Source organism: Pollachius pollachius (assembly GCF_949987615.1).
Source record: "Pollachius pollachius genome assembly, chromosome: 15".
Classification (NCBI taxonomy): Eukaryota; Metazoa; Chordata; class Actinopteri; order Gadiformes; family Gadidae; genus Pollachius; species Pollachius pollachius.
Window position 1 is genome coordinate 15448354 of NC_136948.1, and position 25719 is coordinate 15474072.

The window sequence follows — 25719 nt, forward strand, 5'->3', positions numbered from 1 at the left end:
TCCATCATCAGGTTCTCTCAGATGAGTTGTCACAAGGACTGTCTGGCTTTGCTGGCTTCTGCCAGAAGGGAACTGAGAGCAAGTAAACCAGAAAGAAAACAACAGTATTTAAAGAATAAGTTGTGAATAAAAGAGAGCCAGGTTTCCACACCAGATGGGATCCATTTGGAGTTTTATCACTATCCTGGCCCATAAAATCCTCCAGAATGTAGTTCCTATAAATTTGGTTTTCATCATTGTCAGCATTCCTGGGGTGAAGTCCACATGTTCCCTTCAGAAAAAGCTTGAAAACAGGAATGCTTTGGATTTAGGGTTTTGTTTGAGGTTTGCTTTTTCTCGGGGATAAAAACCCCATCAGCTAAATGCCATCCCACCCTAGATAACAGTTAGGACTTCCATACCGTCATTGTTTATCTCCAAGGCGCAGGTCAGGCCGGTCATCTTTTGAAGATGTGGGTGGCGGTGGTTTTCCTTGCTTTTGATAAGATCAACCTTTGGTTCATTCCTCCAGTGGAGGACCCGACGCCAACGGTGCACTCCGCGGCCCGCCACCACAACGGGGCTCTGCTAGGATTCCTGTGGGAAGGGGCCACATGTTCCAGAACCGCACCGGCTCCTATCTCGCCGCTCCGCATCTGATTCTTGTTCACCGGCGGGCCCCTCTCGTGGGTTTATACGCCACTCGTCATCCTCGTGGCGTTGGACCCAGAACCTTATGTCTGCGGATAAATCTGCTGCTTCTGTCTGGTTGTTGGATGGAACGCTGATGACTCAGCATTATCCTCACTGCTCTACTACCTCTTTAACTGGTTTTATCACTAGTCTCGTTCCTTCTTTTTCCATTCAACTGGGGGGAGCTGTTCTACTACTACTACAGTTGCTTCAGGCCTTTTTTATCTCACTTTTCTTGGCGAACCAACACAACAAGGTGACACCGGAATGTCCTGAGGATGCACCAAGCGTCTCTTCGCAAGCTGAGATTGTGTTTCATTTCTGAAATACGTCCCGGGCCGGACACATGGAAGCACTTGAGGCGCAGGCAGCAGGGGTTTTGTTTTAATGCAAATGTACCTCAGTGTACATCCCCGGGGTTCATACCCCTGGTTTTGAATGTTCACGGTAATCGGGCCCAGACTTCCGCTTGTCCCTTAGAACCAGTTGGTGAAGCCAGGGCAATTTCTTTTTTGATGCACTGCATTCACAAACTTTAGATGCACTGCATTTCCATGTTCTAGCTGATGCATCATGGATAAATGAGTTCCTAAATGTGATTAGCAGGGAGGCCTCAACCTCCCCACTGGGACGAATTGCCCCCCCCACCACCTTCCATTCAGTTAGCTTCTACTGAGTACAGGTCAGGAAACACTTCCCATGAACAGCCGACCCCCTTGTTCACTCTACCCCAGACTTCCTGCCCCACTCGGTTTTAGCTCGAGGGTCAAATCGCTCTTGTTGATACACTTTAGCAGCCGTTACTGCTGCTAGCTGTTTACTCTACATCGGCTGTGGGTTACATGTATTCTCTGGCTGACGTTTCAGTTTCAGTGTCATACTAAGGGTATACCCACAGTTTGCAGTTTGATGACTTTATTACAGGGCTTTATTACTGTAATCAGGATTGCAGCATTAAACCTTAGTCGTAGTTTGATATGTGTGGTTCAATAGACATTCAGGAAACTGCTATTTTCTCTAGCCATTTACTTGCGGGCCAACGGCTGTCAGGGGAACAGGAGATGAATATGTTGATTGATCCGGACGGAACTCTCTGTGCCATGATGTCTTTTGCAGAGTGCGTCCAGAAACCCAACACCTTTGGCGTTGGTTTCGAGTGGGCTGCTTTGTACGGATACAAAATAAATCCCACCTCAGTTGTCTCCCAAAGTCATTGTATTTACAATACGTATATCATTTGACCAACTAGTGAGATTTACGGTGACAGGACAAATCTTTTTAGTGATAGAATGTAGCGGATATCTATAACACGCAAAATGCGTTTCCAGATGATTCCCTGACTCATGTTAAAGTGTAGGCAAACACATGACACTCCAGTAGTGTAATGAACACGGTGGTGTGATACCATCGCCTCAATCCTCTGCTCCGGAAACTTGCATATAATCCTTTTGACAAGGCCCAGAGAGAGAGTGTGACCCTACATGTTACACAGCCTCTTGTAATGCACCATGGTTTCAGATCAGTTGAACCCCCTCCACAAAAGGCAACTGAAAGAACAGCACTTTGGCTGGAGAGAGCGTTGACTTGAACTGAATTTGATCACAAACTCGGGGGCTTTTTTGCAGGCTTGATTTTCAAGCTCAATGGCTGGCAGTCTGGGGGACACATAAGCTCACAGGACATCTGTGGGCCGGTCCAAGCTGGTTTGCTGTGTGATTTAGCCTACTAATGACTAAGGTAGCAGAGACGTTTGATGTTGTAACTCTCTCACACTCCTCACTAGTGCCCTGGCTCAAGGGCCATGATTTTTCTTGCTGGGTGCCTTTCAATGCACCGGTTGAAACAAAAGATCTGACCTGTATCTACCCGAGGCTCGTTTTTTTATGTTTGCGCAAAGACTTGTTTTTAATTATTTAAGCAAACATAGAGCCAAACTGTTTAGCATGTTCAATGTGAAAGCTATACCGAGTGTGACTTTTTATACTGCTGTAGTTTCATTGTGGTTGAAAGTCGATATGTTGTTCATATGAACTAGTTTGAGGGTGCATGTGACTCAGCCACAATTGCTGACTTATTGTAGGTGTCACGTACCATGAACATGCAGGCTATGTGCATTTTTATATGATAAAGGAACAGTGTCTGCTTCCTTAAAGCACTGAGCAGGTAGAAGATAAGTCATCTAAAGCTTTAAAAGTTAGTGGCCAAAAGCAAAACAAAACAAAATAATAATTAAATAAATCCCCATCCAAATCCCCATCCCAGGCCATGTAGTGTCTTCTAAATTACATGCACCTCAATTCAGCTATCAATTAAGTTCCTGAGATTAGTTTGGTGTCAAAAACCTGGCAGGAGAGGTTGCCCTGCTCTGACCTCATTAAAAATCAAACCACGACACACTTTATTGCCCCTGGAACACCATCCGTTGCTACAAGGGCCCTGCTGTAGTTCCCTGGACGGCTGGCCTACCCCTCGTAACGCTTGACAACGCACCGAGTGGAGTTGACCGAGTTAATAACGTGTAGACTACAGGAATGCGCCGACAGGAAGCAACGACAGACAAGAATGCAACCTCTGGCCCACATGCAGATACTCAGGTGATTCTACGGGTACATCTCCTGAGTCCGACCTCCACAGGGTTCAAACAAACGTAGAGAAGGGAGGGGGGGGGCGGGGGGGGTGTGTTTGTTCTCACCCCCCCCTCTTTCACAACATGTTTGCATTTCATTATAAAGTTCATTGTTTCACTGCGTGTAACGACGTGTTTTCACCGGCGTGAGACGAGACTGGAGGGTTCCTCGCAGACAAGGATCCTCTTGTATTGTTATTGGTATCATTATCTTTATTGCGGTTACCTGCTGGGAGGTGAGCACAGTGACACATCGCCCTCGACGATCATGATTTAGTGCAATCAAAGTGTGCTCTTATCTGTCGACAGCGACGAAGACGAGTGCAGGCCGGAGGGAGGATTGGCACAAGTCCAAGACCGATACCGTGTCTCTCGCTCTCTATCTCTAAACTTGCTGGTGGTGTTTTAATGGTTTTCTTCCAGAACTACGGGGTGGAGACGGACAACCTGAAGACCCTGGTTGTGCGGATGAGGGCGGCCACCAACAGCCTGCACATGTCCACCTCGGAGCGCAGGAAGAGCGCGGCCTACGAGGGCAGCGTCTCCCGCAAGCCCCCCAACGACTTCCTCACCTGCGTGGTGGAGCTCATCGGGGCGGCCAAGAGCCTCCTGGCGTGGCTCGACAGGTAGGCCCACGTCCCGTCCCCCCCGCTCCGAGTGTTGGTCTCTGTCAGTTTCACTGACAATTCGTTTCATGGGCGTGTCGCTTAGTGAACGTTGCATTATGAATGCCACCACCAAAGGGAACCAAGCAAGCTTTGACTATCTAGGTTACAATTGTGTGTCTGGTGAGGTCATATTGTCATAGGCTTACTGTATTATTAGCCTAGCGGTGCATGGATTAAACTTTATTTTTTGGGTTGATTTGGCTAGAGCTAGCTTGGTGATGTCATGATGTATGCTAAAGTTTAGCTTCAGGGTTAGTCTAAACACTGTTTACTGAGCTTTTATGGATTTAGTGGGTTTGAGAATATTATTTATGCAGAGTTTTGTCTGACTGACGAACTGACGGAGTATTTAATTCCAGTAGAATATGTCACTAATGTATTCCTCACTAGAGAGAATCACAGGAACTGTAATGCATCAACATTTTAGAAATTATTTCATCCTTAGAAGTGACTTTTTGTATCACAACCTTTTCTCAGACTATTTTGATTTATCTTAAATGTTTTAAAGACCCATATTTCTTCATTCAGCGTGACAATTATCTTTGGTCAGATTTGTACAGACCCAGAAAATCCTACATTTCCTTTAACCATTTCCTGTGTTGCGTCGACCTGATCGGTTACTAATGACCTCCCAATCTGTCTGTCCTTGCCTCGCCGCAGGACCCCCCTGACTGGGATCAGTGACTTCACATCCACCAAGAACAAGATCATTCAGCTGTGCCTGGACCTCACCACTACAGTTCAACAGGTCTGCACGCTAGTTAGCCCGCCAGCACCCGTAGAGTACTATTGAGAACACACACACGCACATGAATTTAGTTTCCCCTTGTATTTGATTTATGTTTTAGTTGCGTTTTATATTTGTGCGCGCTACAGAAGCAACCTGTGAAGATCATACCGTGTTTAATGATAATTGCAGGGTTTGCGTTTACTGATGCATAAAAACAACTGGCGCCCTGTTAGCTGTGCCTGCCAGCTTTCCACAGGCGGCTCCTCTTGGCTATGCGCTCCCCGTGTTGCTCCTCTGAGTTACGCGCAGAGGGAGACCTGCCTGTCTGCAGTCATTTCCTGTGCTCCGGTCTCTAGGGGGTCAGCCAGCAGGGTAAAACCCTCCGGCGGATATTGTGTCGGCCTTGAAAAACGATCTCAAATTATTGTACAGCATATTGTATCCGCGGTGGTTCCCTCTGGCCAGAGTCTTTGTTAGGGACTTATGTTATGGCTCTGCCGTTGAAAACAGTCCTGGTGTAAACAACGGCGAAGGTGAACCTTGGGTGAGATGATCTCAGGTTGGGTTCTCCTTGAAGTGTGTTTAAACGCGCCCCGCTTGCAGACGTGGCTCCACCGTCACCATTTAATAAAACCGGCGTAAGTGGCTGTCAGAAAGAAGGGGGAGAAAAAACACACAGGTCTGATGTTAAGGAGGGTGATTACATCAAAACCTGAATTCCTTTCCCATAGTGCACATTACCTTGCCGGGGGGGGGGGGGGGGGGGTGTTGGTAGTTCCCACGCTGTAGGTTGAAGTTAAGGGGCACATTGTGGGTAGAGGGGGTGGGGGGGGGGAGTGCAGAATAATCTGTGTATGTGCTGAAGCAGCTATCATGTGTGGTCAGTGTTCAATTTATTGCACCAGCTGTAGAGGGTGCGGGTGTTGGGGTGGGAGTGTGTGTGTGTGTGGGGGGGGAGTGATGGCGTCTTCTGTTTTTGTACTTTTTAAACAGGTTAACAGAGCGTTGAGAACACCCCACACACACTGCTATTCTAATAAGCGCTACATTCGTTGAATTGAATATCTGGTTTCATGCAAAGTTAGCAAAACATTGAATGAGATCTATGAACGGTGGGAATCTGGCAGGACCTTAATCTTCTTAGAAGAGCAGTCCTTTCCATCCACTGAATTTCCAAGCAAAGAAAGTAGAGACCGCATTATAAAACATTTGTTCAAATTATACCGACACAAATGAAGAAGTGACCATGTCCAAAGATGTTGTTTCAGCCCTAGGTTGAACTGCAACCCGTAAACTCGTATCACATGAACCGCTCATATTACTGCTCTCGTGTGCCATCGTGCCCCGCTGTTCATCCAAACACATCATTTATAATGTATAGTCTTGAATTACACATTGTACACGCATATATGGTTCCCAATGGTCATGAATTGGCTTTTCAGGCAAATTCCTTAAAAAACAAAACCGATGGAAAAACAAAGCAGGGTACAGGCCCCTAGCCATGGTATCACAGCGACAACAGCATAGTGTATCCGGATACCCCGTCAACCATGCAGTCTGTTGGCCCTGTCCACACCGTTGGCTCTTGTTTCCTCTATTTTAAGAGGCAGGCCGTCCACCTCCTGTGCTCTCCGCTCTCCCCACCACTTCATCACTTGGCTGGGCTTCCTCCTGTCCTGCTCGCAGATCAAAGAACCGGCCGGGCTGCCCAGGGAGTCATATGATCCAGGCTGGGTTCTGGGGTCAAACACATGACGCGAGAAAGCCGCGCACCCAAGAAATGCTTGCTCGCCCCCTCAGCCTCTCTCTCTTCTCTCTCTTCTTCCCTCCCACGCGTGGTGTTTGAGTTTCGCTGAAGTTTAGGGCCTGCTGTGTTTGTCCATTAGGAATCCTCAAACAGATCCTGGAGGGAGTACAGCCAATGCTGTGTTTGAACTATTTGCAAAGCGCGCTGGTAGCGCTAGTAAGAAAGAGAAGAAATGGTGCCAAAGTTTGTCATGGCGTCCTGCCAACGTGCAACCGTTGCAACATTGTGGTGCTTATTGCAAACTCTTAAGTTTTAGGACTCATTCTATGTTTTGGCATGCGACAAAGAAACAAAGTAAATGGATATTATTGAAGTACCACTTCAACTTGCTATTCATTAGCGTTTCTTTCAAGTGTGACTTGTGTGGATAAATGTGGTAACAGAACGTGTTTACGTAACTGCCCTGTCAGACCCACTGAAAGACCCATTTGTAACCAGGGATAAGTTCAGCTAATGTCAATACTCGGAAAGCCTATTATATTATATACTTATATTTCTATTGGATACAAAACCTTGCAAATGGATATAGACAAGCCCTCCTGCACTTGGTGGAATGTGCAAGCTATGGAAAACCGAAAAAGCTTGCGAGATCCCCATTCTCCATTTGCACAATGGTTTTCGACAGACCAACAGTAAAAGAAAAACTGCTCTTTAGACGGAACATGTCTATGCTAGTCCCTAATGCTTACCAAGACCACAAGTCGACCAAATAGGTTTGGCTTCCGAGCATCCTCAGAAGGTCAGGAACTCGTTTTATTTTGTTTTTTCCATCGGTGTTCCTTAGTTTTGACAGCATCATTTGGTGTTTTTGATGGATGGTTGCCTTTGGGGCATTCGCGGCATAGAGGCCATTCTGTAGACAGGCAGGGGACCTCAGCCGGCCACCCGCCCCCCCGCCCATGTGGGCTGTTGTACCCTGAGGGCCCTGTCATCGCCCACCACACAGTCGGGTTGAGTGGGAGTTACCCTTAGCTGTATCCTGTATACCGCTGCTGTAATCTCTATGGAGGCCGTGTTTGGACGCTCGGCCGAGGTGGTGGAAAGTGTGGCGGTTAATTTGAGTGTTTGCTCGCCCGCTCATCGAAACCAGGACTCCTGTGTTCTTAGCGTGGGTCAAAGCATCCCAACAGACACGTGTTGCAAGACAGCAGGCGGCAATGATGGCTTTGTTTTTACAAGACAAGTAGAACACAAAATTCAAATGAACTGTTTTTTTTTTACCTAGAGCCGCTCAACACACTTGGCCCATAGTTCACCATACCCCTAGCCGGTATTACCCCGTCACATCTTCCACAAACATTCTCTAAGCCACCATTTGAATCTCTCTCCCTCTCCCTCTCCCCTGGGTCTATATCTGGACTCCTGATTATATTGTGTACACGCACAAACACGCACGCACACCCAACCCCTGTACTTTGTGTTGACTCCGGAGCCATTGAACACCCTCTTCCTCTCTGCCGTTGTTTACCTCTGGCGGGGCCTCTGGCTGATGTATGTGCTCTCCGCTTGCTTCCAGGACTGCACTGTTTACGAGATGGAAGAAAAGATCCTGGACGTGGTAAGTGCCTCTCCTTGTGATCGCCGACCTCTGTCGCTACCCCACATCAGAGTGGGGGGGGGTTCCTTTACAGGAGAGAGGCGGAAAGACTCGAGTGTGTCTGTATGCGGAGAATGTGATTGTGTGTCAGCGTGCGTTGACTGGTGCGCCTGTTCAGTGCAGTGCATGGAGGGCAGACGGGTGGGGGGGGCTCTTTTAGAATCGCCGGCGGAGGAGGTGGGACTTGTATTCCCCCCCGGCCATCAATCAGTGCTTCCTGTTGCTGACAGTCTCCAGACCTCTTGGTGTTCTGGCTGGGCTCTCTCTCGTTCTCTCTCGTTCTCTCTCGTTCTTTCTCTCACTCTCTCTCTCTCTTATTCTCATTCTCTCTTTCTCTCTCTCTCGTTCTCTCTCTCGCTCTCTCTCTCTCTCTCTCTCGTTCTCTTTCTTCGATCGGATCTGCCCTTCCCCACCACGTCATGCGATGGGTTCGGGATATTAAATAAGCAAGGCAACACATGGAATGGAATGGTGCCAAGTGAAAGGTCACCAGGTTCATGGCATGCTTCATTATTCCCTAACTCAGTTTCTGTTTTGTCTGCAGTCTAAGGTATTAAACGGTATCTGCGATCAGACTGTAAGAACCACCTCTGACCCACTAATGAGCCAATCAACGTGCCTGGAAGAGGTCCAGCTGAACAATATCAAACCAGGAGAGGGTCTGGTGAGTTATGCAAAACACTGTGTATGGGGTTGTCTATGTTTGACTGGCTTGAACTAATGGCAGCGTGTGTCAAATTGTGAGTGTTGTCCTACCCTGCCCTCATTCCTATGTCAAATAAGCCTAAGTTGGGCTCTTTGTTTCCTCAGGGTATGTACATCAAGTCCACCTATGACGGTTTGCATGTCATTACTGGAACCACAGAACATGTAAGTACGGTGTTATTTTCTGTTTGCTATTTGATCTTCTTCCGATACATGATTGAATCTCATTGAGGCAGCCCTAATGAGCTGTAACGAACGTCTATTTTCAGTTTACTAAGGGCACGCCACTCAATCGACAGGCATTGACTAGTTAACGTTTAGATCCATTTATGTAAGGTCCTCGGGGAACGATGGTGGATACAGATGCATCGTTAGTTAGTCCATTTGTCACGGACCATAGTGATGTTCCAACAGAATACCAACAAGGTCTGGGTGTGCTTGAATTAAATCAATTAGTTCAAAAGAAAAATAAGAACTACATGTAGAACATGTCAGACACGTTATTCAACAATAACTCCAAAGGTGTAGGCCTCAGCCCAGGCTTGTGCCTTCTCTTTGTTCACAGTCACCCAAGTAATTGTTATTTATGAATCGGAATGAAAATAAGGTTTGTTAATACACACTTTACAGTTGTGTAACTAAACATTGCCTCCAAACCTGTTTATAACCTTGCATGGAGCGCTGCAGTTTCATATTTATGATCATTCCATAATTTAACTTAAGCAAATGATTAAAATAAGAGATGAGACAGTGGCCCAGAAGGGTCCTGTCTCGGCCTGAGGTGGCGTGCCGGTGACTAATGTGCACCCACGTCACTGCCTCGGTCACGGTCACACGCCTCCTCTCGTGTTTAATTGTGATGCAGGCGCTGCCTCGTCATCCATAATGACTGGTTAATCATGGCTGACATCTGTTGGACTGGAAACTAAATCTACCTGATTTTCACTTGTTGTTTTTTTCCTTTGTGTGGATTGGGTGATTCATACGGAAGTATGTCCTGTGTTTATGTCCTGTGCTGCGTTTTGTTGTTGGTTGAGTTGTACTTATTTCAATGTAAAATAATCTGGGTATGAACGGTGTTGTACAATTCACTATCAAATGTGAATGTAGATTGATAATTCAATAGACATTACTGTCCGTCTTTCGCACACATTTGAACAAATACAAACACGATTATCTGAGGGTCGAACAAGACTGCCTTGTATTCAGTTCTTCTTCTTGGCTATTTTTCTGTACAATCAAAGTGCAGTGTAGTGTTCAATTTGAATCAAATGTTCACAGGCCAATAGATTTAGCACTGAACTAAACAGATTATCGACACACACACTGAATCATTAGATTCCATATGATGTTGTGATAGAGGACTGTGATACAAGTTGTGACGTAGTGAAGTTAGGATTCTATCGTCATTTTATCAGTTGTTTTATTCATGAAATTAATAGTGAGTGAAAGTTGCATTATTTGTTTTCCAGTCCCCAGCTGACCTGACCCGGAAGATCCACGCTGGAGACGAGGTGATCCAGGTCAACCAGCAGACGGTGGTACGACCTTCTCCTTCCCCCCCCCCCCCCCCCTTCTCTTCTCATCACTGACGCAACGTTTCATACAGAGAGCCGTAGAAACACACGCTGAGTGTTTGTGTGTGTGTTTGTGGGACAGGTGGGCTGGCAGCTAAAGAACCTGGTGATCAAGCTCAGGGAGGACCCTAAGGGCGTGGTCCTGCTCCTTAAGAAGAGACCAACGGGCACTACGGGCTTCTCCCCGGCCCCGCTCAAGAACATGCGCTGGAAGCCCCCGGTGCCACAGGTAAGCACATCGTTAGACGCACGCACACAGGCACACACACACACACACACACAGACACACAGCCCATCTCTCCCTAAGCCTTTCTCTTTGAAGTCCAGAGCCGGCCCGTCTGTCATTGTCTATTTCTCTGAACCAATTATCTTTGTTTTGAGGGAGTCGGCTCCAAAAACAACAAGTGCAGACAAGTACCCGACCGCCAGCCCTGAGAGTGGCGGAGTGTGAAGATGTGATTAGGAACGTGCTGCACGGGAGACAGCAGACCCAAAACAAAGCCAGATGATGTTGTTCCGTTCTGGAGACGGGTTCCTCTGCCCGGGCGGCCGATGGAGTTGAAAGCGTCTATTTTAAGGGAAGGGAGTGCGTAGCAGAGCAGGGCCTGGCGGTTCGAGGGCACGGTGCATGCGGTCATCAGAGAATAACAAGGGTAATGTGTTAGAAACAAATCAATAGTGGTTAGGTCATCAAGCCTTTTATCCCGGACAAAGGACCATGGGAAATGTCTGGGTCCGCCCTCATCGGAGGAAAAGGTCACAAACAATTCCCTGTAGGATGTCGGTTCAAAGCTCAGATAAACGTTGTAACGGCCCCGACAAATGATGGGTGTTTCATTCAATTATGGAACGTTAACAAATGTATTTCGCTCCCTCATCTGGACAAATAAAACTCGGGCCCCGCTCTTAGCTGTGACCCTGGCATCTGGTTTTCACTATCGGGCCGGTTCCACAGCGGGGGACAATGGGACCCTTGTAACCCTAGACTTACCCTAGAAAAAAAGAAAAACACACATCATGCTGTGGTACCGTCTCTGATGACATCATAACACAGTAGATATCTGGAGCATCACAGAGAGGCCCCCCGCCTCACCACTTTGTCTTCCGGCTCCATGTTCGAGCACGTTGCTGGGACCCATATCAGGGCTGGCCATCAGAGTGTGGAGGTGATGTTTCAGGGATCTGGGAGACTGAACAGAGGAGCTCCTGTCCACCACACTGACGTTTGTGAATGAACAATACCACTTTGTTGCTTAGGAAGCCGTCTAGTAAGCAATGGTGCTCAGGGAGACCGACACTATTAAGTGTAGTGCAGGCTGGTTTGTACCCAATGTTTGTGTCCTCAAGAAATGTTGGCGTAGCATATAGTGTTGCTGTTTTGAAGGTTATGAAACAAAGGATTGATAATTTTCCGAGCCTTCAACTGAGTTTCAAGGTTTTGCATTCAAACAATTAATTGGCGGGCATAACTCATGTTGACTTGCTTTCTTGGAGATAAAAAAACAGCTGTACAAATGTGTCTGTAAACCTATTGAAATACAAGTTGAATGGAAGACTGATGACTGGCTGTGTGGATCTTTCCAGAACCATTCCTCCTTGGTGAAAGCCCAGTCGCCCTACGGCTCCGCCAACGGATCAACAAAGAAGGAGAAGCCTGCCATTTTGGATTTGTACCTTCCCCCGCCTCCGATCGTCCCCTATACTCCACGGTAAGCCCCCTCCTATGCTGTCTTTCACTGGGCAAGCTCCCCCTGCTGTGTTTGTCATTGGAGACATTAACTGAATGAAGTACGAATTATACAAATGTAGTCTTGTCATTTAAAGTAAATTCTTATTTTTTGTGGGGGGAATTAAATTAGTATTTCAATCCTTCTGAATGTTCATCCGGGATTCATTGGGGCATGAAACAATGTCTGCAATAAGTGAAATAAACCTTGGCTATCCGTTGCCCCAGCCCTAAAACCTAGATCTTGAAACTAGCAGACTCTGCCTCTCACCCCAACGTGGTGACGAATCACTCGCTCCCCGTCTGCACCCCGATACCCCTCTCCTCACCCATACTAACCTTGTTTGCCTTCAGCCCACTACATCAATGGCCACAAGCTGCAGCTGCACCCCCCTTTACATCTGTAGGCCTAAAGTACCAGGCGTCGTCATTATCAGGGTCACACTGCCGGATCACAATGGGCCAGAAGAACACGACGTGATGCCACTTCATGACACACACCGCATGACGCACCGTATGACGCACCGTGCGGCACCACCGCGACTGAACGGCCTTGTGTTCTCTCTCTCGGCGTCGCAGGGAGGGCCGAACGGGCTCCCTCTCCAGCACCAGCAAGACGAGGCACGGCGGCTCGGAGTCGCCCAACTCCTACCTGGACCAGGAGAGCAGGCGGCGGCTCACCGCGGGCGACTACGACAAGCTGAGGGCGGGCTACCCCGTCGAGGCCAACGTCATCCAGCCCCGGATGCGGGAGCACAAGCCCGCACGCAGTACGTGTCGTGAGGCGCCCCCGTAGGCAGGACATGGGGTGGTTGGTGAACCAGGCCACGCAGGGGGGAGTTTGAGCGTATTTCACTGACATGAGGTTCTTGGTTTGTTCCAGACAAACAGCGGCCGCTCTCGATGCCGGTGGACACCTGTCTCGGGCTGATCGACCCCTACGCCAAGTCGTGGTCACAAGGAAGAAAAGGTGTGCAGAAGTAGAATTTGCAGGATTTGCGTTTGTCAGTAATGCACCTCTCCTACCGACCCCTGTGGCGTTCCCACAGTGGTACGCTCCACTGAGGGATTGACGTGTCTGTCTGTCTGTCTGTCTGTCTGTCTGTCTGTCTGTCTGTCTGTCTGTCTGTCTGTCTGTCTGTCTGTCTGTCTGTCTGTCTGTCTGTCTTTCTTTCTTTCTTTCTTTCTTTCTTTCTTTCTTTCTTTACCTAAAACACTTCACAAGTGTCTTGTTTATACCACATAGCCTTGCAATGAATCCATTTAGTTGGCGGGGATGTTATTTTCCAAAACAATATATTGTTGGTGACGTCACACTCAGAAAACGGAAAGCAACCAACCAACAACAACCAATCGGCTAGGTAGTATGAACCGAACATATCAAGCCAACCGCTCCTCATTCCCTATTCAATTCCAGGCGAAGACCTGCTGTACAGATACCTGAGCAACGAGAGAATCCCCACCATCGCCGAGGAGGTGTCCTCCGTGTGCACGCCGCCCTACAGGCCCGGAGGGGAACGGCAGTTCACCAGAGGGGTGGACCACATCCGGGGGGGCCACCGCTACCACTCCAACTCGGACCTTCACAGCAGCGCCACCATCCCGTACCAGGAGGACATGAGGAAGCCCCCGGTAGGCCCCGCCCCTCCCAGCAAACGCATCCCGGCAGAACGCTCGCTACTGGTCAGTTGGATCATGCGGCTTAAGCTATTGACTCACTGATGATGCACTTCCTGTCCACGGGGCTTCTGTTCCTGTTCTTGTATTTTTTTTACAAGAACACTCTTTTTCCTCAGTGCCTTTTTGAGTTCATCCCAAAAAAAAAATTCTGGCTGTTTTTCCGCCGTTTTTCTTTTTTTGGGGGGGGCTTTCTGTCGCACTACTCTGAACATCCCCCCCCCCCCCCCCCCCCTCCCCCCAACCCCCTCTTCTACCTCCATACCGCCCTGGTGTCAGTACTTTAACTACTACTACTACTACTACCACCAGCTACTACTACTTCTCAACAAGACTTGCGTTCGCAGCAGCCGCTGCGACGCGTCCCATTTCTACCCATCTTTAACCACGCCTAATACAACCTCCTCTCCCTACCCCCCCTACTGCCGACCTCAAGAGGATATATTCAGGGCTAGGAGACGCTCGGCTCCGCGTGCGCTGCCGTCGGGACTTCTTCTGTACATATTAAGTTATAACATGTTTGAGTTGAGTTGCTCTGTGGGAGCATGGTGTTATATATACTTTAGTCGCCAGCATCACAAGAAAACGTGCTTGTTTATACTGCGATTGTGTGAAATTTTTGGTTGTGCTTGCGCTAATGTTTTCAAGACTGATTCATGAAGAAAGAAATGCAGTGTTGGGTTTTTGGCTTTTTGTTTTATTCATTACGTTTTCCTTTAAATGGTTTGTACATCAGAATGCATCATGGGTTTTCGGGCTGCCGTTAATCCGACAGCTCAAGAGTTTGAGTGCTGTGAAATCTTAAATCAATGTAAATATCTAGGTTAATCAAAACTTTGTTTTTCCTTGTCTCATGAAAAACACTGACAGTTTCAAACACAATGTTATCCCCATAATGTAAAATCATTTCAAGATTAATCGCTAAACATTGACCACAAAAGCATTACTGCCTACATTATACCCAACATTCCAATGATCTTATGCTTCCAAAGTGGCGGCGGTCATAGAGATGTTTCATCACGATGTACAAGCCCTGTTATACCTTTTATGGCCATCAGTCGCAATAGCGTCTACCAATTACTGCCTCGTATGATCTATGCACAAATACAATGATTCATATTGTCACTTGGGTTGAAGGGTCAATGCTTCTTTTGTTGGTATGGAGGCAAAGTTTTTTTTTCAATCTTTCTTTTCGCCACCAGCGAATAGTTTTCTCCTCCTCTTTGAGCTATGCAATCTATACTGTTTTTGATCTGCTCTGTAATTTTGTACCTAAAATACCCTTATCTCCTGCTGGTGGACATGATTAACAGCTGTAAGGCCCTTTGTCTTTGGGATACACAAGGTTGAATGGTGTTTTCCCATTAGGTCCTAATAAGGGTCACCAAGACTTCCATGACAGTATTATTTAAGATAAATAAGGATTTAGAACGTATGGGTCAAAAGCGATTATTCATTTCTTCGGCCTTTTGTACGATTTGTATAGAATTTCATTAAAATATGCAGTTTATTTCAGTCTGCTTTTGTATTGTCTTTATTTTATGATACAACTCCCGTCATTAATGCGTGTGTGGGTGCGTGCGTGCCGCTCTCTTAATTATAAGTCTTGAGCATCCACTCTGCATGGAGGTCCATCTGAGTGGTGAATGGTTCTCCAGCTTGCCTTGACATTTTGAAGTCATCCTAACCGGTCGTTTTGTTTTATAAAAGCATGTGGTGAAAATGGCTTGCTCAAACTATATGGTGATGCAACTACCTGGATGCTAAATCAAGCTTGAAGCCTGAAAGTTCTCAAAGTAATTTAAACTCTTAATTTAATTGTATTTCTCATTGGAGAAATCTGCACCTTTCTTACAAATGGGATACTGATTGCTCTGTGGCTGTTTCAGGTTTGCTTATATGAATGTTGTTTTGCTTGGAAGGCATATTTTCCCTGTGAATGAAACCATGAGGCACGTTTAAACCTTTTGGAAATGAAGATGTGCCTGTTATGAAGAACGATACTTTAATCCCCCCCCCTCCCCTCACACACCCTGTCATTCCTCTCCGTTCTTCTCTCGTCTTCCACTTCATGCTCCCTAGCTCCTTACTCTCTTCTATGTCTTGCCAAGGCATGGAGACCTGTGGTCCCTCACTAATCTACACTGGCAGAAGATCTGTGGTCTTTCTAATTGTTACCTGCGCTGTCCTAGCCCTTGCTGCTAACCACTAACATGCTTCAGCTGCATAACAAACATAAGTTGGCGGGCAACTTACGCAGAGGGTTGGGTAGATCTTCGTCTTTATGTGCTGAAAGATTTGCCTTGCATTGTTAAATCGCTCGCAATGGCTGTCATGTTTATTTTTGTTTTGTTCCAAATTATATGAAGCACATCATTTAGTTAGTTAAAGAAGGGGAAAATATATTCCAGTCAATAGGTGTAGAGGCCGCAGATCTGGACGTAAAACGCATAAAACACAGATAATATACTGGATATGCATATTGATTTAATCAGATGATGGAGTCAACTAAATAAGTTTGACTTTAAACAACCAATATCCAATCAAATAACTACACAAATCTCTACATCACAGGGATCTGACTGGCGATCTAGCAGTGACTTCCTAAACAGGTGAGTGCAAGAATCCTATCCCTCACAAACATACTATACACACACAAGGAGTAAGTATGGTCCGTCGAATCAACCATAACATTACCTTTAGGTCAAATGGGAGACAGACAATACACTTGCAGCTTTGATAAACTTTTATATTCAGTCCCCCAATTAAGAAAATACCACATCCCCATCAAAATCTAGATGACTCAAATGAGGCAAATCACTAGTACCCTTCACCTTTCCCCCCGCATTTCAAACAAATGAGGCTACCGATCCAATGCTAGATAACAAGACACAGTAAACCACACCCCAATAGTCCCCATAGGCTGGTCTTATATCTCGATTCCCTGAAGAGGTCCCAGTGATTCATGACTAAGCCATGTGTGATACCAACCCCCCGACACGTCTATACTCAGCAATGCACACAAACACACCATCAAAGCCGGTGTGTCACACACTCAATTAGCACACACACATTTCCGATGCCCAAATATGTAGCAAGCTTATACAGTATGTCCGATAATGCAACAGCGACTATAGGATGCTTAACTTACCATGAAGGAATGTGGATGGCCCATTTGATGGAGCTGTCGAAAGAGCCATAGGCTGTGTCGCTACGTGCAGAGAGTTTTGTCCCTTTGTGTAATGTCACTTTGCCACTTGCTTGCTATAGCTTTCTAGTTGCTGTGAGCCAACTACTGTTTATGGCCCACACATAATGAAGGTGTCCTACTGTGTGTGGTGTGGGGTAGGGGCGGCGACATTCCATCAGATCCATCAGTCCATCAGCAACTTTTACTCTGACAAACCCATCATGAAGAAGGCTGGGTCAAAGTGGGGGTGATTTATGGATGGGGGAGGACAGAATATTTTTTACAGTTTTTTTTTCCGTCAGGATTCCAAAGGCAGGAAAGACGAGCCTGAAACTATTTCATACCCAGAAATTACAAGGGTGAGGCCTTGTGTTGCTGTCTGACGTATTTTGAGCTCAGGGAAGGACGCGTGTTGTCTAAAAGTCCACAGTGGCCAGTCGCCAAATGTATTATCAGTGCCCTTACCACACAGGCTAAATGTCAAAGCCTCAAACCTTCAGCCGCAAAGTCTATTTTCCTAGGACTAAATCGAAGCCAGCTGTGTTCCAGCATAATAGAAAGATAATGGTTCGTTTTTGGATGAGCTATAGCAGTCATAAGTATGTGTTGTAAATTTCATCTCAACCACTTTTGACCATGCCGAAGAGCGAGGGTCCGGGATAAAGCCACTGGGCCTGCAGTAGGGATTAGTGACGTCTGTCCCGTTTACTGTAAATAAACTCAGAACTCGATGCTAACCACAAGCTAAGATCACAATAGGAGGTCTTATTTGAGACCTAGTGGACGTTGGGGGAAACATTCTTATCTTGTTTCTTTTTATTTTTACAGATATAGTCAACAACACATGCGATCCTGGTCCTTTTCTCAAGCGGTAAGATGCGTGTGTGTGTGTGTGTGTGTTTGGAAATAGGTCTTGACACATGTGTGTCCAGTGTGTTTTCTGAACAAATGAGCATGCTTTCCTAGATGGGGAAAAGGTGAGGAATTTGGACAGCCTTGACCTCAGCTCACATGGCACAATGGGGGTGCAAAAAAGCAAGAGCCATATTGACAAATCTATTAAAGTTTAACACAGAGATATGCTGACAGGAATGCTCTTTCTGACGTATGTATGTAGGTCTAGGCACACACACAAGCACACGCACGCACACACACACACAGACAGACACACCCTACCGATCACAGCTGATTTTACTGCAGATTAACTTTACTGCAGTAAAGCTCATATAAACCTCAAAAGACAGTATTAAAAACACATTTATACATTCCAATACTAATCAAACATTGTCTTTGTCTATCAGGAATGCCTGTTATCTGGACCGATTCTATAACAACACATTACAGGGAACAAAAGCTACTATCAAGAGGTTGACCAAGTACATACAGTCAGCCCTACCATGGCACAATTCACTGTCGCAGATGTGGGAATGGAATTGCCCCAGGGCAAACTTTGGACACACACACACACACACACACACACACACACACACACACACACACACACACACACACACACACACACACACACACACACAGTAACCCTCACGCTCCACAGTAACATAAGTTGGTGTCAATCCCTCAGTGGAGCGTACAACACTGGGAACGCCACAGGGGTCGGTAGGATAGGTGCATTACTGACAAATGGGATGTTTGGACCCCGAGAGGGCCCTTATCGCTAGTTTAATGGTGACTTGTTGTGGTGTTGAAGACACTGAGAATCCCCAGCTGTCAGAAGACATTGGAGGCTCCGTGGATGAGAGGGCCTTTGGGGAGGCGGTACGTTCTATGGCATTCACTTGTGTGCGTGTGTGGGCGTGCAAATGCCCTGTTATATATCTGCAAATTCTGCTTCTGCAACCTACACTGATGCAGCTTAATCCTACATACTGCACCTAAAGATAAGATAAGATCAAACTATGTTACACCACAGTTAGTTTTCGTTTGGAGATATCCGACCATCGACCTTGCCTTCTGTAAAGATTGTGTTGATTTCAATGATAATACAATTTAAATCAATGGAACAATAGTGCCCACTCCCCAGTGTCGATGGGGCTACTGGTTCGGCGGTGCAAGTAGGCCCTAGGAGCTGACCATTCTGCCTGTCCTGGTCCTCCTGCTGATCTGCACACGCTTGGATCTGATATGACCTCCCTAGCTCTGCAGTCCACCCACCCAGCCAGCCATCCCTGCTCATGCCCCTCACCACTCAGTGCCAGTGTGAGATTCCCCCAGTGAAGAATAACCACTCTGTTCTCTCTCTCTCTCTCTCTCTCTCTCTCTCTCTCTCTCAAACACACTGCACTAGCGATAGGTCTTGGGGGGGATATTAGCTAAGTGCCGTGACAATTCTCAGCATGGAGTGTGATGGGAGATTGAGCTCTACAATGGTGTGACCAATCCACACTCTCATGAATCCTCTGTGGGCCTTTTGACATGAGTCTCAGACAGATTACCTCAGCTTCCCTCCTTCCTTTTCATGTGCCTGATACAAGCTTGTGTGACATACTCTTAAATCACTTTAGTGGGCCATACTAAGGATGGTTCTCCCTCTCACTCTTTGTCTTGTGTCATAGAAATAAGCAAGGTAGAGACTGACTTGTCAACGATTAGTTTTTTAAGGATCATAGTGGCTGAGGTAAGGTCTAACTTGTTAAATAAGGTGAGGAATGAGGTTTGTATCAGTATTGGAAAGGGAAAGAGAAGAAGATAGGGATTGAACGAGAGTGAGGAGGAAAGAGAGACTGATATAGCAGGAGATTTGAGAATGTCTGTTGGTTTACCACTGCCCCAGCGCAGACAGACATAGCCCACCACCACAACATCCGGCCCCTCTGTCGGAACAGTATAAGCCTATTCCATCTCGTGTGTTTTGGCAGGAACAACAGGGAATGTTATGTCTACAACGCCAGCTCACCACAGAGGCGCTGAAGAGCGTTGATGGCCATACCACAGCCGACTCTGCAGTGGCCTAGCATTTACTCTACTACCACAGCCATAAGGAGGCTATCGGTGACACCTCACTATTCCCCCTGCATGATTAACTGGAAACTGCCGAACAGCAAATGCAATGGCATAGACTATTGAGACAGCCACGTACGTGGTGTGGCTGGTGTGTAGGTGCAGCCGCACGGTTTCGAGACAAAAAGAAAATCGTGCGGCAGTTCTTAGATTGTGGCACAGCGACACCTAGTGGACATTTACCGCAAGCGTTTAAGCCAAACGATCAACTTTAGGAAATATTGGCTAACATTTGTTTGCCAGTGCCGCAGGCCTTCACTGAAACACCGACCAAAAAGAAAAGCATTGAGCTCTTAATTAGGTAGTTGCTTTCCATCGACAACATGATTGCCAAAGTTTGGTTAGACTTTCGGCTACGTGTTGAAGCCAAACTGAATTTGCTGAAGTTGTGGTGGCAGGTATGAGTTCAATTGGTCGGACACGTGTTCACTTTGTTGATAGGTACAATTTTGTTTTCTCTGCATCCAGATTTTACCGATGTAAAATGTTTGCCGTCTGACAAATACTTGGGGTGATGCAGTCAAATAGCGTTTGTTCCCAAAGTGCTATACTTGTCAAAGTTTATTTTTACTCTTACAAGTTATCTTTACTCTTACTTACAAAATTGCCACATTCATGTTGTAGGCCTACAATGAAGATGTATTACCAAGGTAACCGTGGTGAGTGTGGTGGAGAGACCATGAAGCTACTCGCCGGAAACACAGAGTTGCATGTTTGAGCGTTTTGTTTAGTTGTGCAAGACTGAGAGCGGCGGCTGGGGCGCTGTGTGTAACGTTATGCGTTCACATGGTGTCCGTGTCCGTCTCTGCCAGGCGTAGGATCAGCATGCTTTGGATAGTTCGTTTCAGTTGAATCTTTAATCTGCCAGGTGTGTTAACGGTAAGGGTGACTTTTCTGTAGTTTCATCAATTACATCAGACCCGAAATCCTAGGCAGATTTCGGGTTAGTTTGTGATTAAATCTGTATGAACTTCACATGATCATCAGGCAGAGGAAGCAATGAGTTCAACTGAACCGCGTTTCAGTGGGATTGGTTTCTGGGCTTTGGTTGTTCCGACCTGAAGGTTGAATCTGGTGGGGCTGATTTATTTTTAGGTTATTTATCGTCAATCAATGTACCATAGATTACATTTACAAATAAGTCCAAAATGCAGTCAGGTGTTTCTGTGGAAAGTGGCTTATATAAACTCATATTTGGTTCTAAATTATTTAGAATTATAATGACATTTAGATGTATTACATACTTTAATTTTACTTCAATCAGCCGTTTTTTCTTACTTAAATCAGGCTATGTCCATTCGGGGAATGAGGAACTCCAGTGTTCTGAGGAAGTTTGCCAATAATGAATGATGGTCATTTCGGCTGCCTGCGTCATGGTGATGATCATATGTCTTTCACATTTATTTCGTACCAAACAAAACTACAGAGTTTATAACTACCTTTTATACCTAAATAAAACTGTAGTTCTTCCTAACTAATCACCAGAAACGAGTTATGGGTTTGAATTATACAGCATGTATCAAAGTGCTGGCCTCTTCTTCATCATTGGCTTCTGTGTGGCTTATTGACTCGACTTTTGTCTTCATTTATTTTTTCGAATATTGCCCTGGAGCTTGGGTCCATTTATAAATACCATTTACAATTGAAGGTGTTGCTCAAATTTATCCCACTATTATTAAATCATTACATGAATGCCCCCCATTATCAAACATTTTTAGCCCCCTATTTAAAATAATGATTCAGATTCAATAGCCTACTTCATCTTTGTTGCTGCTGCAGTTGGACTGAGTTGCAATATCATCGTTGTATGTCTTCATGAGCATTGGTTTTCACCTCCACCTTATGTTTTAATAGGCTGCATTCCCCATATCCCTGGCCCCCTCCTCAATGGCTGCGGATGATTACAACCCGGTGAGTATAGTGCTGTTCTTCCCAATGCTCCACTGATATGAAACTACCTCTGCACTCCTTTATTTCCTCATTATGTGAAGGGATCTTCAAGCACTTTTCCAGCAGTGATTTTCTAATTCATTCTCTCAGCTGCTGACCATTTGTGATGTGTTGCAAAGAAAGATAGCGAGAATGAGAGAAAGCAAGAGAGCGATAGAAACGGATGCCTTGAGAGAGAGAAAGAGAGAGAGACCCCTTGAGAGAGAGAGAGAGAGAGAGAGAGAGAGGCGCCTTGAGAGAGATGCCTTGAGACAATTGTGAGTGTGACATCATGAGACACCCGGGTTGAGAAACAGGAAGTTCCAAATAGATTAATCTTGGCTAAAGCGCGCCACATTGCAAGTGTCCTTCTTCTGCTTCTTATTCTGTCCTGCACTCTCTTATTGGTTGATTCCCTACAAACAACATAACCTCCCCTCTCTGCCCGTTCTCCTCCAAGGTCTCCCTGAGAACCAAATCCAAGAAGAAGAGTTCACGTGGAGGTAAGGATCTTACCTCTCAGTTTGTTGTTCTATATATCCTGCTCTTGCTCTCTTACTCTCTCGCTCTGTCTCTCACCCTGTCACTTCAAACTGTAATTTGGCCGTACTGTGTGGGTGTTTGTCAAGTGACAGGGAAATTGAGGCATGTAGCGGACTTGTCGCGGATGGTGCATTTAAACCATACAGTTTTCCCTGCAGGATATCGGGTCTATTTAAGCTCTGAACAATGCACTTTTGATAACATTGTAGAGGAATTATTTTTGTTTTTCTGTGTGATTCATATCTGAAAATAGGTAGGTGGAAAGGTGGTTTTCTAATCCTGTGCAATTTGCTTTTTGCGTAGGTTTAGGCAATCTCATATCACTTATTCCTCTTCCGTATCGCATTTCCTAATCTATTTTTGCCTACTGAAAACAGAAGTATAGCTAATGTCACTTTTCCCTTAAGAGCTGCATGTCTGGTCCTAGCTTTTCATTAGCTTAACAATAGCTGATATTTAACCCCTCACTACGGTGTGAGTTCACGGGACCACCGTATTGATATGCATAGGTTTGGTCGGTTGCTTGTGTGTTCAGGCAATGTGACGATGAGCAGGAGACGGATCTCAGTTAAAGAACTGGGCCATCCCGACCACCAGGGCTGGCTCTACAGAAAGAAAGATGCCTTCCTGGGTCTGAAATGGAAGAAGTACTGGTTTGTGCTCAAGAAGACCTCTCTCTACTGGTACAGCAATCAGTTGGTATGTACTCCGAGGACTGTATGAACCCAATCAAATTTTTGATTCTGTCAATGTTACAACATATTTTGTCAGTTCCATTTCCCGAATGCTTTAAATATCATAAATTAAATTATATTATTCTTAGACAAAAAAAAGACTTTAACTGTAACCTTAAACTGAAACCTAAATGTTCCCACCAAAAAACATTACATTCTTTATACGCTATGCAAAGTCTAAGTAAAGAAATTTATTAATATACCCTTTCTTGTTTACCTCTAGCCTCAGTATCTTTCCATGTCATAACTACCAATAGTGCTAATAATGATCATAGATATTTTATAATTATAGAATTAAAGCTACCTTAAGTCGTTATAAACAATCTGTCCTTTATCGTGCGTTGTGCATTCGGGTCACCTTTTTGCCGTGCAGATGCATTGTGAGGCGTAAGGGGCTCTCAGTCAAGTCATTTATGAGTCACACATACTCCTGCCAAGACTGGTTCCTCCGCTTGCCTATCGCCACACAATTACCATGAGCTCTGCCTCTGTGTTTCCTGACACCGGAGGTTTCTCTAATGGCCTGTCAGCATCTAATGCAAGCATGACCCTCCTGGCACGATGAATTAAGACTGATAGAGCCGAACGTTCAGCTCACATGCCACAGGCTGTTCGTGGTGGATTAACGAAGAGGATCCTTTGATCTTTTGTGTGTTTTCAGGCCGAAAGAGCCGAGGGGTTTATTAATCTCACCGACTTCATCATTGACCGGGCAATTGAGTGCAAGAAGAAACAGTAAGTTGTTCACACACACACGGTTAAATCGTGAACCAGGCCAATCTCTTGACATATGCTTAAACAGGAAGTGTTTGGGCCCACAGACGGAAAAACATTCAGTCATAAGTGTGACAAAATAAAATTCACTCCGAGCAGCTGCCCTCACAGTAATTTTGAATTTGTCACGTCGTGCAACATTTGCCTCCCTTGCCATTCAAAGTAGTCGCCAACTTGACAGGGTAAAGATATGTGATAGCTTTTGTTAATACCTCAACGCCTCCCCCTCCGCAGTGCCATCAAAGCCTGTCACCCCCACGTCATGATGTTCTTCTTTGCTGCTGAAAGCCACGAAGACATGAACATGTAAGTCACGCGGCTCTGCAGATGTGTGAATTCTTGGTGAAAAAGACATTTGTGCAGCCTAGCGCGTTCGTCCCCAGTTGTCTTAGGAATGGATTTATAAAACCTTGTCATGTTGATGTAGGAGTTGTTGTTGAATGAATTAAATGCACTGTGTTTCACCCCTAGATGGTTGAATAAGCTCGGGTTGGCTTCCATCCAGTACGAGTCAACAGAGAAGGATGCGCCAACAGGTCAGAACTCCAGAAGTGCATCTTGTAATCCTTTTTCACTGATTTGAGCTGTTCTGGGTGTTGTGACACGGGGTGTACATGTACATGCATGTCTTCAGAGTGCTACAGCGAAGCCAGTGAACCCGAGGAGGCTGAGACCACCGAGGCCCCCCCGCCGCCCTACTCTGAGCAGACGCTGCGGGACTCGGTGGATGGAGCCGTTATGCCTGCGAGCGTACAGGTCAGTGTTGATTCTTCTGGACGTCAGTCGCTGGACTACCGCAACCGGTGCTGGTTCACTCTTTGGTTAACATCGATTTCCAGAGGAGAAGTTAATTTAACCAAATTATAGTCATGTTCTAATAAAAAAATGTGAGCTTATATTTGTAAGCCGCTTGTATGCTAAGTATACCGTATTTTCTCTCTGGGACAGGACACCCTGCCGCCGCCCTACTCCTCCCCGCTCCCCAGCGACACCAATGGTTCGCTGTCCTCGCCCGTCAGTACGATGACCTCACAGAGCTCCGCCTCCTCCTTAGTGAAAAACCGGCAGTCCTGGATGGACCTGGTGTCCCAGGCTTCCCCCGTCGCCCCGGAGACCACAACGGTGGTGTGCTCGGTGCAGGTGCACACTCACCGGCGCCCGCAGGAGGAGCTTGGGGAGGAGGAAGAGGCAGGCGAGGCGCCAGCCAGCTCACAGGATGCTTCGTCTGGGGACCTGTCAGAGAGCAGTTCCCATTGCGACGTGCGTCTTGCTGCTGCTGCTGATGGGCAGACACTGTTGGATATGCCAGGCACTGGGGACGAAGGTAAACCTTGTTTTCGTTTTTTGTTGTTTGCAAATGATATACATTTACATTTACATTTAGCGCATTTAGCAGACGCTTTTATCCAAAGCAATTTGCAATAAGTGCATTTGTCAGTAGAAAGAGAAAGAATATATTGCTGTCGGTACAGTAAGGATGTTCATAGAACTAAGTGCCAAGCAATCAACATTTATTAGGTTGACCCATTCCCAGTATACAACAAAATCAGATAGGATAAGATGCTACACAATGCTAGGTACTATTTTTATGTGCAAGTGCGTACAACATACAGTCACTGATACAGCCTTGGTAAGTCATTGAGCATGTCCATCGTTAGTTCAAATGAGCCCTTTCCGAGTTGTGTGCAGGAAAACAGACATTAATGCTTGTAGATCACTTTCTGTGGTCCAACATCGAAGTAAAGG

General features: G+C 46.0%; 1 protein-coding gene across 2 annotated transcripts in view; it reads left to right on the forward strand.

The window, feature by feature from the left end:
• The window catches only part of LOC307086821 (connector enhancer of kinase suppressor of ras 3-like), a 41688-nt gene that overhangs the window by 14097 nt on the left and 1872 nt on the right, over window positions 1-25719 (forward strand). The window contains exons 3-23 of one of the 2 annotated variants that reach the window (XM_079752160.1): window positions 3722-3924; window positions 4627-4714; window positions 8020-8061; window positions 8645-8764; window positions 8911-8970; window positions 10278-10346; window positions 10465-10611; window positions 11967-12091; window positions 12688-12878; window positions 12992-13078; window positions 13526-13791; window positions 16360-16397; window positions 17804-17846; window positions 21848-21904; window positions 22383-22425; window positions 23001-23164; window positions 23861-23934; window positions 24208-24279; window positions 24445-24509; window positions 24608-24729; window positions 24922-25297. In XM_079752160.1, coding sequence (XP_079608286.1) covers window positions 3722-3924; window positions 4627-4714; window positions 8020-8061; window positions 8645-8764; window positions 8911-8970; window positions 10278-10346; window positions 10465-10611; window positions 11967-12091; window positions 12688-12878; window positions 12992-13078; window positions 13526-13791; window positions 16360-16397; window positions 17804-17846; window positions 21848-21904; window positions 22383-22425; window positions 23001-23164; window positions 23861-23934; window positions 24208-24279; window positions 24445-24509; window positions 24608-24729; window positions 24922-25297 — 2452 coding nt within the window. The remainder of the gene's footprint in view (window positions 1-3721; window positions 3925-4626; window positions 4715-8019; window positions 8062-8644; window positions 8765-8910; window positions 8971-10277; window positions 10347-10464; window positions 10612-11966; window positions 12092-12687; window positions 12879-12991; window positions 13079-13525; window positions 13792-16359; window positions 16398-17803; window positions 17847-21847; window positions 21905-22382; window positions 22426-23000; window positions 23165-23860; window positions 23935-24207; window positions 24280-24444; window positions 24510-24607; window positions 24730-24921; window positions 25298-25719) is intronic. The other variant, XM_079752161.1, reaches the window with a different exon arrangement.